The sequence below is a fragment of the Aphis gossypii genome, chromosome 2, assembly GCF_020184175.1.
Source record: "Aphis gossypii isolate Hap1 chromosome 2, ASM2018417v2, whole genome shotgun sequence".
Lineage (NCBI taxonomy): Eukaryota > Metazoa > Arthropoda > Insecta > Hemiptera > Aphididae > Aphis > Aphis gossypii.
The window spans coordinates 49,341,010-49,356,763 of record NC_065531.1 but is presented as its reverse complement, the minus strand read 5'-3'; the positions used below and the strand labels follow the sequence as shown (position 1 = coordinate 49,356,763).

The 15,754-nt window shown below is 25.4% G+C and overlaps 1 protein-coding gene across 2 annotated transcripts in view; it reads left to right on the top strand.

Moving 5' to 3' along the window:
• The first annotated feature begins 655 nt into the window (after nt 1–655).
• Nucleotides 656–15,754, top strand: part of LOC114119265 (uncharacterized) — a 43,063-nt gene continuing 27,964 nt past the window's right edge. Inside the window, exons 1-3 of one of the 2 annotated variants that reach the window (XM_050201739.1) lie at nt 656–781; nt 872–1,033; nt 1,372–1,966. In XM_050201739.1, coding sequence (XP_050057696.1) covers nt 706–781; nt 872–1,033; nt 1,372–1,955 — 822 coding nt within the window. In that variant the 5' untranslated portion in view covers nt 656–705 and the 3' untranslated portion in view covers nt 1,956–1,966. Of the gene's footprint in view, nt 782–871; nt 1,034–1,371; nt 1,967–15,754 lie in introns of those variants that run through there. The other variant, XR_007604432.1, reaches the window with a different exon arrangement.

Here is a 15,754-nt window from a genome sequence, read left to right as displayed (position 1 = left end):
CATTTTATTTCGGTTCAATAGAATATTTTATATAATAATAATACAAATAATATTATATAATATTATGTATAATATTTGTAGTGTTGTAGGTGTGTATTTTATAACGCAATTTATATTTATCTGTAAAATAAAATTTATGAACTTTTTACAATAATTGATATTTGATGATGTTGATCTCATAGACAAAAAAACGATTTGTTAAAATTCCAATATGTATCTTATCATAAGGATATAATTAACCATATCATGTCTAAGTTACAACAAAAAATTCTATAATTTAACGAATCCAACAATGTGTAAAATATAAACTAAAACCATGTTTTCTGAATTAAGTTTTGTTTTCAAGAATGCAGAATCGTTTTAAACACAAAACGATTTGTCATAATATATAATATTATGTTACAAATGTTACAATAATACATGTATTATGTTTTTTTTTTTTTTTGAATTTACGCGTTTTCGGAATCGCAACATTGCATTTAAAATTATGTGGAATTGTGAATATTAATAATCTACACGATTATGCAAATATGTAGAATTGTACATTTGTACTTCACCATGGTTGCAGAAACCCACATCAGGTGTCATTTTGACATAATTCAAACACAACAATAATATTATCATAAATGTTTTAACTAATTGTTAAATATAAGTATGTATATTCAGTTCAGTTTCGAATACCGTCAGGTGCACACACGCATTCCGATGTCAGTATGCTCGTTACTCCTTTATATTATATTCGATTATACGGCTCAGCCTGTATTTCATAATCGTATACTGCGTACGTAAGAGTAATTAATTATATCATTTTAATCTAATGATTCTAAAAATAATAACAACCGTAAACTCTCCATTTTCTATGTCACCAAAGGCAGGCGAAAAAAGAAAACCAAGTTCTTCTCCAATCCGAATCGGTTTTCTATGATTGCCAAGCACAACGTTAACTCATCTTCCAACACTATTCAAAGTCGAGATTCAAATGCTACAGTTGGAGTACGATACAGGCAAACAACCGCCAATGTATATAAAAAATGTGAGTAATATCTTCACCTTCACTTCTACCCTGTTAGTTGTTACCTATTTTTAACTACTGATTTCATTTGTAAATCTATTAAAACTTATCTTATTTTCCGCACACATTTTCGAGAGAATAAAAACCAGCTCATACAACATCTAATGTATATTGACGTCTTCTTTCATACTTATTAGGCTAATATTAATTGATTGTTACGCGTAGTTATTCGCAATCTTCAACCTACCACTTTCTATGAAGACATCATTGCCAGTCTTTCATATTTGGTCACCACGTTACTAAAGTCCATAACATTAAACGATTTTCCAATAAATCACCCTTTCCACTATTTTTCGTAGACATAAAAAATGACTCAAATAATTTGAACATATACAAGACCGAATTTCTTCTCAGCAAAAAAATATTCGTCGAAAAACTACACCCGTTTAAAAGTCCTCCGCTGTGCCACGTATGTCAGACTTATGGGCATATCCGGAAGTACTGTTTCTACTCTTCACGATGTGTTAAATGTGGGGAAGAACATCTCTCGGCATCATGCAACAAACAAAGGACTATCTGGCTAGATGCGTTTTATGTTTTGGCAAGCACACCGCTAACTATAAAGGATGCACGTCTCACAAAAAAATTAGACTTTCCCAGGACAAAACACACTCTTTTGGTTTTTATAATACTCAGATCTCCTCCAAAACCCCCTCCACTCAAGATTCCGGACGCTCAAGCCAAGTCCTATATGAGATCATGTACAGAAGTTGTTGTAAATAATAAACCTACATTAGACATCGTCACTAATATAATAACTCACAACAGTGTTAACACAGTTTATTATAAAATTAAATTCTGTAATCGGATCATTAATATCCTTCCTTATTTAGATACTACAAAAATTATTTTTTCCATAGTCGTAACATCTATGTTTCTATGATATCTCATTGCTTATTGTTTAATTACATCAAATTACATTTTAATATAATTTTCTGTTTATGTTTGCTTAATTGGTCTTATTAAGAGGTAGACCATATACATGTCGAATATTATCTCTATCATTCGTTATTTTTTATGTATACTTTTACATATTACCTATATTTTAATCTATATATGTACAGTTATTAATATATAATTTTTGAACAGTCATAGATTTAACTAATGGTTCTGAAGAATAAACATTAAATAAACATTTTGTAAGCTACATTTAAAAAAATATATAACCGTAACATGAAAATAACACTAAATAAAAAAATCTCTTAGATTACATTTATTAATTTTTGTTTACTGAGCTCTAATAAATGTTAATATTGTATAGGTAATGATTTCATATCTTAACATTAAATTATTTTTTATTTAAATCTAACACATTTTCATTCATAATATCGACCCACTGTAACGTGTGTTAATGGTAGAGTTATTTATTTATTAATGTGATGTAATAATACAACTTATTATTTCATAAAATTTATAATATTAAAATTATTACAACAATAAAATCTAATAAAAACTTAGAATCATTTGAGCTTAGTTGCAAATATTAAGTTTATAAATAAAATATAGTGTAAAAATATACAGTATGAATACAACTAAGTCAAAATTAACTCCATCCGTTTATGTCTCATTTATACTTTATTCCTTTTCGAGATACACGAATTTGAAATTTAGGGTCTGAGATATACTAGTTGAGAATCTTATGATACCTAATTGTCCATTTAATCATTTTTACCTCTATGGTCTATATTGTAAAGTATTTTATTTGTCAGAAAAACCTCTTAGATTAGAAAATAGTTTGTTTAAATTCATAAGCCAGCATACACAAAGCATAAAAGAATGGAGTTAATTTTGCTTCGAAATTCCAAAGTAGAAGGAGGACATAAAGCTCTAAATAACCTAACCTAAGGACGCATTTCTAGCTAAATTATTTTAATAATATATAACAATATATACCAATATAACTGCATTTAAATTTATTATTATAAATTTATAACTGATATTTATTTTAAACTTTTTCGTAATAAATGTATAGTTCCTAATTATTATATAAAAATTATTTTTAAAAATTTCAGATTAGTGTAGAATATTATAATATGTAGTTATAAAATAAAAGCAATTAAAACATCTTTCGATAGTCGATTACTAACATACTGCTATAAACTATATTCAGTTTATAATAATTAAAAAAAAATCTCGTATTTTATATTTAAGACATTTTCCATGTAATATATATTTTTTTAAATCAAATCCATTACCAGAAATATCTCGTTCCTACTATAGTTATTAAATGAAAAAAGCTGTTAGGTACAGTGATGAGTGGTGTGGAACAATATAAATGTATGTGCTATACCTTACTACTTTCAAGTATTTATTATAATTATAATAGACATTAATTAGATTTTAAATATTCTTACGTAAAAAAAGAAAAAAATTAATTTGACTAAGAAAAAAATATATATTTATACAAATGTCAAGAACCTAAGTGATAAAAAAAAAAAAAAACACACAAGTAAAAAATAATAAATATTTTATGTTTAAATAGTATATCCATTTATAATTTTATAAATATGTATTGTATATAATTTTTAATGTTAATAACGAAAATATATTCATATAATCAAGTCTTTTTATAATTTTTCATTAAATTATATGATTATTTTTGTGAATTTAAATTTGTATATTTTAAACTTAAACTATTAATGTAGTATTGTCAAGTCAATATTGAATATTATAAATTATGTGAAGAATTATAAGCCATCCAATTGTTGTAAACTTGTTATCTCATATTTCAATTTCAAATATATTTTTTGATTAATTTGGTATAGGTAGGTACTAAGGAAGAATAATGAATTATGACAATATTTAATAAGTGGAATTAATTAAAAATCACCAATGATAATTTGATTGACGTTGATTCTCACATTGCTGGCAAAGTAAAATGATAAGAATCAAAACAATTTAAATTAATGATTCCATATTGATGTTTTTTATCTCCTTTCTCAAATAATCTTGTATCATTTTTATTTGGAAATTAAAAACAGCATTGGTCTTTCAAAATAATACTAAAATATTTTATACTACCTAAAAGCGATTTATTTTATATTACCTAAAGGTTCCGTTTATTATCATTTTTATGGGTATGGATGACAGTAAAAAAAAACCTTTCTTTATATTCAAAATATAACAAGAATGTCATTCATCAAAAGGTTAGCATTCACTTTATGGACACCGTCAAAATACACAATGCTTTAAGTGAACACTATGTTACCTATCTATTTACATTATACTTCCATTTATGGCTAAAGACTCATCTAATAATTGAAAATTAAGAGCTATAAAAGGTCTCTCTTTGTCCATTTTGCACTAGAGGCATATATATTGTTAAATGATCGTAATGGAATCTAAGATTTTTGTTTACTTTAACTGATTTAAAGGTATTTATAGATATATTTTTTTTTTATCAGCTTACACCAAATAAATACACGAGCGTTCAAAGTGAACTTGTGGTAGAGTGGAAGCCGTGGAATGATCATGATCATATTTATGCTTTATAATAATCAATATAGAAAAATATGTAATATCATACTTACGAGAGCAATTTTATTGAAAGTATATTTTACAATAAAAAACTAAAATACAACTAAGACGTGCATATTAACTGAAACCCCTATAAATATAGAAATTTCAATACAAAAAAAAAAAATGATTTAAATTATAATTCGTTGTTAAGAGAGAAATAAATTTCGACTTTATTATGATCACAACTTATTAACTTAAATATTATTTGAGTTCCATGAAAGTAAAATACTAAACAATTGAAAATATTAAAATTAGGTATTTTATTATAAATGCTTAATTTTTTTCCTCGAAGAAAGCAATAATAGAATTACCAAGTATGTTTTAATAAGTCATGACACGTCGTAAATATACATACTTTTAATGAACGAAACATAAATGAATAACTGAAAATAATAAAAGAAATATAGTATATGGTATTATTTTTAAGGAAGAAGCAAATAATATAAAAATATTCAAAGAAAAGTAAATCAAATTATTCTTATGAAATGGTTAAAAAAAACTCTTAACACCGATCAAAATATTAAAAATGTAATATGGCTGAGAGCAACAATTCAGGAAATAAGATCGTTTTCAAGACGTTTTAATATCCAGTCAGATGAACGTCTAGGTCGTCTCCATTTGATAAATTTCTTTGGCTTTATATAAAGTTGCCATAACTTCAATAATAATAATAATAAAAAAAAAGGAAAATGAAAGAAGTTGCCAACTAGAGTTAAAGTTGTATTAAGTAACTAAAACTTATGACCGGAGCCTATACATTTACTTGTTTTAAATGTTAATAGATAATATAAATATTTGAAGTATGAATGGAAAATATAAAAGTCACGAGACTCGTTTTAAATAATTTGTCTTTCGAGAATTAAAACGGTTCAATGATAAGTCACGGAATGGTGGTGAAAAGATTACTGAAACGTTAACAATTTCTTTAAGCGCTTTGAGATAAATATATATTTTGCAGAAGTATAAATACACATTTCGTAAACGTTTAATATTTTTTTGGTCCAAATACACTTTATAATATCAATCGTGATATTTAATGAAGTTAATGAAAACATCGTGTGACCTATTCACAGACATTGTTGACTGCAGAATTATATGTTTGAGTTGCAAAATATACTATTATCAAATTAAATAAAACTACAAAATATTGATGGAGTATGACATGTATATCATAACGATATAACCACTCGGTTATGTCGAACGGTGCTGGTTCTCACATGACCAAAATTTGTATTATATAACGGGCGTCCGGAACCGGACATATGCAACCGTATAGTTATCTGTGATAGATAGTTTACTATAATAATGTCTTACTTGCTGAATGTAACAGTGTCAATGCGGTCGGAATGCTCTACGAGGTTAACGCATCAATGGGATGCATAACTTTGTCGTGTCAGAATAAGATTCCTAATGGTGGCCAGTGTAATATATTTGCAGAAACAATATTTTAACAACGCAAAATATAATATTTTAAATATAATTTTAATATTTTTATCCAATACATTTTTCAAAAACTAATGCCATTTTTTGTTAAAAAAAAATTAACGGATTGAAAATTTCATCAGATTTATCAAACAACGAGATTGTGAACATCATGCGTCCATATTGTAAAATTGGTTTCTCTTTAAATTAAAAAACCTATTCACGGCTTACAGATTTATGCATCGTACAACTAACTAAAAAGATTTTACGCCACGAATCAAATAGCAATGTCTAATTTCTAACTAAGCTGAGAAATTATTCGTATATACATACTGTGCATTTGTATCATATTTATGTCATCTCGTTATTGAATAACAATACGAGAATTATAAATTGAAAAATGTATAAATAATAGTAATAATACGATAATCTAAACAAATTATATAGAAATTATAAGCTCTAACTATAACACGCACATCATCATCATGAATGTGTAATGTGTTGATCATCTTATTTTAGACAGCCTTATCCATATTATTTTTAAAATGTATGTTTACTTTTTTCATAACTCAGGTGATTATTTTGGGGTGTTATAACCGGAATCACATTAGTACTTGGCTAGATTTTTATTGCAATAACATATCATAATAGTATCATGTACTTACACATCTATGTCACTAAAATTAGTACTAATTGATTGGGAGTTATTAAATTACACTTATATGTATCGAGTTGTTTGTATATATTATGTTGTAATTTGTCACACTAGAGTTGGTTAGGTTACTGAACCACAGAAAATCAGAAGTATTCCCTATGGACCACATCTATACTTAAAATAAATATATTCTAAAGTACTCAGAGACATCGATTATCGAGGGGATTACAAGAAGTTCGATTTTCTGATAAGTTTTCCCAATTCTATCATAAGGTTGTGTATTATATAGTACATATCATGACTGATTTATGACATTTACAAGCAATTGGCTATCACAATAAGTTGTTTTTGAACAAAAGGTGTACTCGTACCACATAATTAGATACTAATTAAAACTTCAGTTTGGCATACTACACCTTATGTTTATCGAACGTTTGTAGTTTCAATACTTTGCAGATTTGTTCCGAAATCTGCTACCACTACAGTTACCAATACTGTTATCAGTGCCTATTGCAATAGTTTCAATAAAAATAGTTTTTACAGAAAAAATCAATCAAGTATAGAGATAATAAAATAAAACTAATTAATCATAAAACTTTAATAATAATGTTAATAGTTAAATATTTTGATAATATGAATTGTATAAAAGTATGATTTTATATATTATTATATTTTGTTTTTACTAATAATTATATTCTCTAAAAAAATAATATAACAAATAAAAACACATTACTATTGTATTATAGTTGTATCGTATTTTAATGTTTTTTATAATACGCTTATGGCTTATGTTGAATGTAATACAAAGATATCATAAGTCAATAGTTTGTCTGTGCAGTGGTGTAAATAATAATATGATGTACGATTTAAACAGTTTTATTTCCTCTTTTATTCTTTTTCATTATTATAATTACAATACATAATCACAAGATGTATTTATTTTTCTATATATTTGTATGTTTTTTAATGTAAATAGTATTATATTTAATTTTAAAGCTAAAGCTTTATAGGTTTAATAATATCAATAGTAATAATAGACGTATAATGCCATTGGCGTAATTGGAGTATTTTAATTTTTGCAAAAAGAGAAATAAATTGAAAATATGGTGGAGAAGAGTTGACATTCTCGACTTCCTAGTACCTACAACTCAAATAATTTACTGATAGGTAGTAAATCTAAAAGTATACAATTAAATATTATATAGCGCAGTCCTTGGAGTTTTGTGATACTATTAAAAATGTACTTTCTGTACTATAATGAGTAAAATTTTAAGTTTACCCACAAGAATTTACACTATACATATTTTAATGGCACATAAGTAATTGCACCACTCGGTGGATATAAAAAATAATATTCAACCTAAAGCAAAAAAAAAAACAAAAAAAATTGTGTTAAAATTAAAAATATTCAATGAATTAGAACTTAAAATAATAGGGGTGCAAAACGATATATTTGTGCACACTATACAATGTCAGAAGAGAAACTCCCTCCTCTCACAAATAATATTTGTTTATCATTTATGCTTAAGGTATATTTTATTGAGATATTTTCAAACCTTCAAGTAGAGTTACATATTATTCACAGTTATAATGTTATAACTGACGGAGTTATAATTATATTCAATGAATAAAGTAAAAATAAAGTTTTGGTTGAAAAAATATTTAATAACCATTAAAGTTTGCTCATCATGGTATTGTATTATTTATGTTATCATATAAAATTGCTATTTAATTAAATTAAAAAAGTAACAATTGATTCTAATGTTAACAAAATAAAACTAATTACATACAATACAAAGTAATTACTTATAGAATAAAATCGAATCATTATAAAGGTATTAAATCTTTTGAATAAAATAAATTGTTTCTTAAGATGTATTTGAAACATAAATATTATCAACATAAATTATTATTATATTCCAGTTTATTTTGAAAGAAGTATCGAACAAAAAATGAAAACACTTTTAATTATAAGGGGAATCATTTTGAAAACTACATGAACATAAAATATTTAATTTAGAAATAGTCAGTATAAAGAAAATTAAATAGTGCCAACAAATACAATTGTGAAATTTAAAAGGAAATCTATGGCTTTTATGTTGTTTCTTTTGTATTCACACCTGAGCTTTGTGTAACAAAACAAATTTAATAATAATATATAAAATGTCTGCTATTAAAATCACCAATAATGATACTATAATTTATATGCACTTAAAAAACATTATCACTCTATTTTTTGTAATGGGAGGAAAAAACATGTTTTTTGAGGAGATGATGATTAGTTTGTTTTAATAAAAATAAAACATTCTTCTATTATGTTTCTCTCTCTTTTTTTGCAGAAATGTTCTTTTGAGTGGAATTAGGTTATTTTCAAATTCCATCAAATTATTGTAGTAAATAAATAACACAATTAATCGAAACTATAATATTTTCTCGTAAGGTAACTTCTGAATTATTGCAGTATAAATATTATAAACCTAATATTGTGTGTACCTAATAATACATTGGTGCAGTATACTTTTGATTTATTTAGTATACAGATCGTTTTAATATTGAATGTTGTGCTTTCAAGTCCCTGTTTGTTTTCATAATAATATTGTATGAAAATATACATGATGTATCAATAACAAAATAAAGATTTAATGTACAACTAAAATAGCTACACCGCTTTGTACCTGTTTTAGATAATATTTATGGAAAACATATTTTGATAGCAGTTTTTTAAATTTATAATAAGATAATAATTATAGCTTTTAAAAGTATGTCAAAGTCTTAGTATGTACTTTTATATTATTTTACCTTAAATAAAATCGTTTATATGAATAAGGATTTAATATTTTTAATACACATCTGGGTCATAGGACTACAATGAATGTATACATTTAATTAACGAATAATAATAATAATAATATAATTATATAGCATATTAGGTTAGGTGGTATTTGGACAGAAAAGGTTGGTCGGAACTTCACCAAATAAGGTTTATGTACTTTTAATATTATATCCATTGCGATACATAAATATTATGATAATACATATTATACGTTTATATTGACAAATACTCAATTTAATGTGATTTAATTAATACGTCAATATTTAATTTTCGTTTTTTATTCGTTAGATTTTGCACGTATACGTCCTACAAGCCACACCACTAGAATACTTGATTGATATTCATAGTGTCTCTGCGACATAAAATTAGATACATTATGTATGAATATTGAATATACATCGCATACGGATAACTCATTCGAACGCCAAGCACTTTATTTATTTGTTTTTCTCGTATTATAATAAATTATGGTTCATAATTTATTGCTTTTTAATCGTTGACGATGACTATCTGTACAGAACGTGTGCTTTGCGTGTAAATTAAATCTTATTTCGGATACCAATGGTGGGTTTACAATTAAAAATAATTAATTTCGGACAATGCCAGGCGTGAGAGATAGAGATGGGGAGAGAGAGAGCGATTGAGAAACGACAAGACTCCATGGACGACAGCAACTGCGAAAGATGTTCGACATAATAATGTATCACTGCATGACTAGCGTGCGTTGCAGGAAAATTCCTGCGGGACACGAATACGAATCGTAAGACATCGCGTCGGTTGATTGCAATATCCGCGCGCAAATTCGAAATTCAATACGGCATCGGCCCGCGGCCGTGCAGGCTCGTCGTCTCCGAGTTTGCACACATATTAATCGAAACTATTGATGACTCGTGACGACACGCCACTTGGGCTGCACATCAGAACAATGAAGTAAGTTGGTACTGCAAACAGCACAACCTGCGGCAAAATGCAGCTCTACAAAGGTTTAACAGTGGGAACCTACCAAAATAATTGACGTGCAGTACGATTCATAGTTCAGTGTACGGATATTTGCCTATAATAATATAATACAAACGTAACGGATTTATAATGCATAATATTGTCTATTATACTTAGGTTTGTCCGTAATATTAATTATTATATTTATTTATATACCAGGAATTCTAAACTGTAGGTACTTCAAAGGTGCGGTTGGCGCGATTATCCGAGAGGTAGATTAGTTCCACGACAATATTATACTAAGACGGAAAACAATATTATACAAATCTTAGTATTCTACTTCAAACTTTACATTACTTTAATATAATAGCCCCATTGGCATGCTACAGTTGCAGTATAATTGTTTTTACAAAAATAATAAAAATGTGATAACTTTGTAGTATATATATTTTTTTCCCATAAAAACAACGACACTTAAATGCTTTAAAATATCATCAACAACGATGAACAAGATATAAACTTTCCTATGTATATATTCTTTATACAAGCTAAAAAACTTCTCCGTATTTCATTATAATAATAGCATATACCGTATAATTTTTTTTGTTCATTTAAGTATTATTATTATTATTACAATACATTAACAGTTTTTTTTTTGTAATACAATTATAGTGAATTATAATTCAGATTTGACGTCGATATTCTTTTGTTATACTAATAATATAGGTGTTTTTTGTACGTTTATTTATACTTATTCAATATACTTATACTTTTTAAAGACATTAAGTTGCAATAATAATTGTTAGTAGCGATTAGCGAGTGATGGAAATAAATAAGTAAAAAAGTTATTGATAAGTATAAACAATTCGTTAGAACCAAAAGAAAGATGTGTAGTAATAATTGGTCAAATACCGCTTTTCATACATCGAGACAATTCAAAATCGAAATCAAACGTGGCGCGGTGTGAACGGCGAAGACGAGAAGATATGTGATGTAATGTATTCGATTCCTAGCGTTTCCCGCCCAATCGGATTGTCTTAAAATGATCAACATTATGACAATACGGAGAAAGGAGAAGGGCAGGTCACTGAACCTGACGCAAATTTTCCAGGGACGACGTTTGGTGAGTGGTTTTGTGCATATGCCTGTTTGGCGGACTTCTTCGGATTTTACGCACCGCGAGGCGTAGGCACAATAATTCTTAGTGTGGAAATAACCCGGCTGTACATAGCGGAAAGGGCCACCGTGCGGAAGTTTGGATTTTTGATTTTTACTTAATGAATAGGTACACGATTCTGATTTTTGAAACCATTACCACGTACCTGTAAAAAAATCGAAGTGGATTCAGAAGGAACATAGACTTTTGTTCGATCTAATGATGAATACTCTATATAATGTATTGGTTATTGAGATCAACTTGGAGAATTTTAAAATTGTTTATATTTCTTCAGTAAGTTTATTTAAAACTATACTTACAAATATATTATTGGTTAGGTAGTTTATGTTATACAATCAGTATTGCGCCATATTATGGAGAAATATAATCATATTTAACAAAATAAAGAACTGTAATATAGAGTTCAACATTTTTAGAACGTCTCTGAGATTATAATATTTATTTAAATCGTATAAAATATTATATACGTTAATATAAATAATACTTTTGGTTATTTTTGATACTAAAATTTTGTTAGCTGTACATTTTTTACTGTAAGAGTAACTCGCATGAATAAATGTAATGAAAAATTATAAATACATAATTTATTTTAGAGTAATTATAGCCATTGCATCGTTTTACGTTTAATAGGTAGGTATGTTTTCTATGGATCTATTATTATTTTCTACATAATTTAAATGATAATGAAAACGTATTACATTAAGGTATTTTAAGTGTATTAAAAATGAAATACAATAAAATAAATATTTATATTTTTTGAGTGCTCTCAATTTTTTTCGAATTTCGTGTCAAAAATTTCTTTTTATAGAATTTGCCCATCATTGTTATTTTATAGCCTATAAAACATAGATCGTATTAGCATATTTTTAATAACATAAAAGTGTTCTGGTGTATAACATGTAAAAATTTAAAAAGTTATTGTAATATAAACAAATATTTTATGTTTATTCACAATCATTTCTACCATCTTGACAACATGTTATGTACAATACTACAATTCATTGCATATTTAATATATTGATATGACTACAATAGCTCAACACATTATCGGTGGACGTCTACATGACTCCAATAACCATAATCCACACGAAATGTTATCCTCTCGAATATTCAGTCCAAATATCCTTTTGAATAAATATAGGATAATGAGATAACTTAATTTTATTATCTAATTAAATATCAAGCTCTCATTAGTACAAATTCTAATTTAGTAGTTTGCAAGAAAATTTAATCTTAGTTATTTTTACGTATTTAGCTTATTACTTTAACGTTATTAGATATAATGCATAATACTTACATCTAATCAGAATCTTAAACAATAAATCAACTACAATAATTATATGTCTATGTACATGAAAATCTAATTAAATATTTGACAACCAAACTATACAAGTGACTGTTGTATCTCAAAAATTATTTTTAAAGAATTGAAAATGTAATTTTAAATATTTTCAAGAGTAATACTGCTATTAATGAAAATTAGTAAATTTATAATGAATCAAATGTTTAATAAAATAATATTCTATTCAATTCTAATAATTTATTAATCTAAATTGGTCAGGGCTGTAAAATAGCAATTCATTTTAAGTTAAGTAAAGAAAACGTATTTAGTTTATAACCTAATAATGTTAGTTGTTCATAATTATGCGTAATGGATAATTTATTTTCAAGAAACTAATGGTCATAAAAGCATTGAACTTAAGCAATTTAAATTATTAATTTTGAATAACGTCATTATTATTTATTATTATTTTTTTTTTAATAATAAAAATAGCACATTTTTCATGAATTAATAAATGTTTTTATAGCAGCAGAAAAAGTTTATTTTTTGCTGGGCATATATAATCAGACATAATGTTTTACACCTTAATCTTACAAGAACTAGGTATTATAATCATTTACTTTCAAATTAAATTGCTTAAAGTATTTAATTCAGTGTTAATGAAAATAAATACACCCATTAAATTTCTTTTCAAGATTTATTGATCCTTATTTTAAATTTATAGATTGTATTAGTTTTTGCATATTTTAGTTCTTCGAGTTATTAGAATTAAATGACTTAAACTCTAAATTTTAATATTTAGTAAATAGATAATTTAACTTATTGCTAGATTAAATTTTATTTATAAGAAAAATGTTGGTATTTTACACACTTTCTCGAATAGTTATAATATTTGGATGAAATTGCTTCTGTAAAATAAAATTTTAAAATATCAAAAATATTCACAGTAAAATATGTATTTTATATTTTTCTTTTAAGATGTAATCAAATTATTTAAACTTAAAATCAAATTTTATTATTTCATCTTATCTTGTCTTTTTATGAAATAAATCAATGATTATTTTTATTTTTAAAATAAAATAAAATTCACTTCGTTCCTAAATATAATGTTCAATAAAATAATAATTTTTTAAATTAATATTATTATTTATTTATTTTAAAAAATAAGTGTTACTAAAGACATTTTGTAGGTACAAATTTTAATTAAAAAAAAACACAATTTATTTGAATCATAAATCCATGCGGAATTGATGAATCGAATTGTTCTTATTTTAATCAAATACTGTGCAAACACAGATATAATTAAAAACATAATAATATATTGTTTATTATCTGTGTTTGTGATGTGTGATATTTGTTAATTATTATTTTTTTGTTTGCTTAATTAAAAAAAAATTATTTTAAACAAATCAATAGTATGCACTATTTACTGTTTATTAAATTAAAATCGAGAAATGCGCCCATCAATGTATTTGTATAAAAACAATTTCTTTTTTTAGAATTTTTATTAAATTCTATTATAAAGTGTAATTATTTAATGTTTGAATATTTTATTAATAAATATCCTAAATTAACTTTTTTCTGTGAATTGTAATATTATTGTTATTTCTTGTATGCGGTTTTGAACGACACCTTTAAATTTATACTTTCACCTAATAGGTACTTACATAAGGGCATTGGGCGTAGATATTTTGTCGAATACCATTATTTATAAATAATTAAATTCTATGTAAGTAATTGTTAGAAATTAAACTGGTTAATACGTATGATTACCGAATCAATTAATGCCCACACATACATATTTTTGATTAATTTAAGTATTTATAAAAAATAATTATATGCGTTAATATAGGTGCCAATAATTTTAAGTCACTAAAATAGTTGTAAAACCTTACACCAAAATAACAAACATATTTGTTTTTCGTTTAAATATCCAACTGAATTCTTTAACAATTTTTTTTTTATGTTTTTAAACCTTTGGAATAAAGATAAAATATTCAGGATATCGATCTTCAAAAATGATTCAATTCATTATCGATGACAATAATTTCTAAAATTTACAAAATTTAGTTTTGTGTAACAAAATTAAAACTTTCTAAATATATAGAAAAAACAGTTGGAGTACATACATATTAACTCGTGTTAGTATTTGACTGACAGACAGCTTGTCATCAATAAAAACTTTAAATATTCTTTTAGTTAAAACCATTTCCCTATTTTAATTTGTAATAATCGACGAATATGTATATTGTATATGATTTAATGATTAAGTTTCTAAAAATTGACCACATACATACACATTTGTAATACGTGTAATGACGTTTATCCTGTCAAAACAAATATGAGGATCATCAACAAAAACGTGATCCTAAATGATACAATGTCTGAAAACATAAAATAATATAGTAATTTAATTTGACCTAGTGCTTAGTGGACACCTCCAAATAGTGGACAAAATTGACTGAAAATGTCAACTATTTAAAAGTTTCATTATAATAACAATAACTGTGGTCTGAACATATTAATTGTTATGATATTTTGATAACTATTATTGATTTTTATAAGCCCAATATAAAAATAAAAATAACAACATTTAGCTGTTCGATGTTTTAACGTTATATGAAATTCATTATAAATAATAAAAATGAGACAATATATTATAATTTTTATTTCAGATTGTAATTTTTTTTTTGTGTATTATGTACAATTTGTTATTTTCAATAACTGTACTAACCAATATTATAAAATATGGGTAATTAAAATGTATAACAAATGGAATTAGTTTAAAATATGCAAAAGGGTACGTAATGTACAATATTGTATGCATCATAATTAACAATAAATGTTTGTACTGA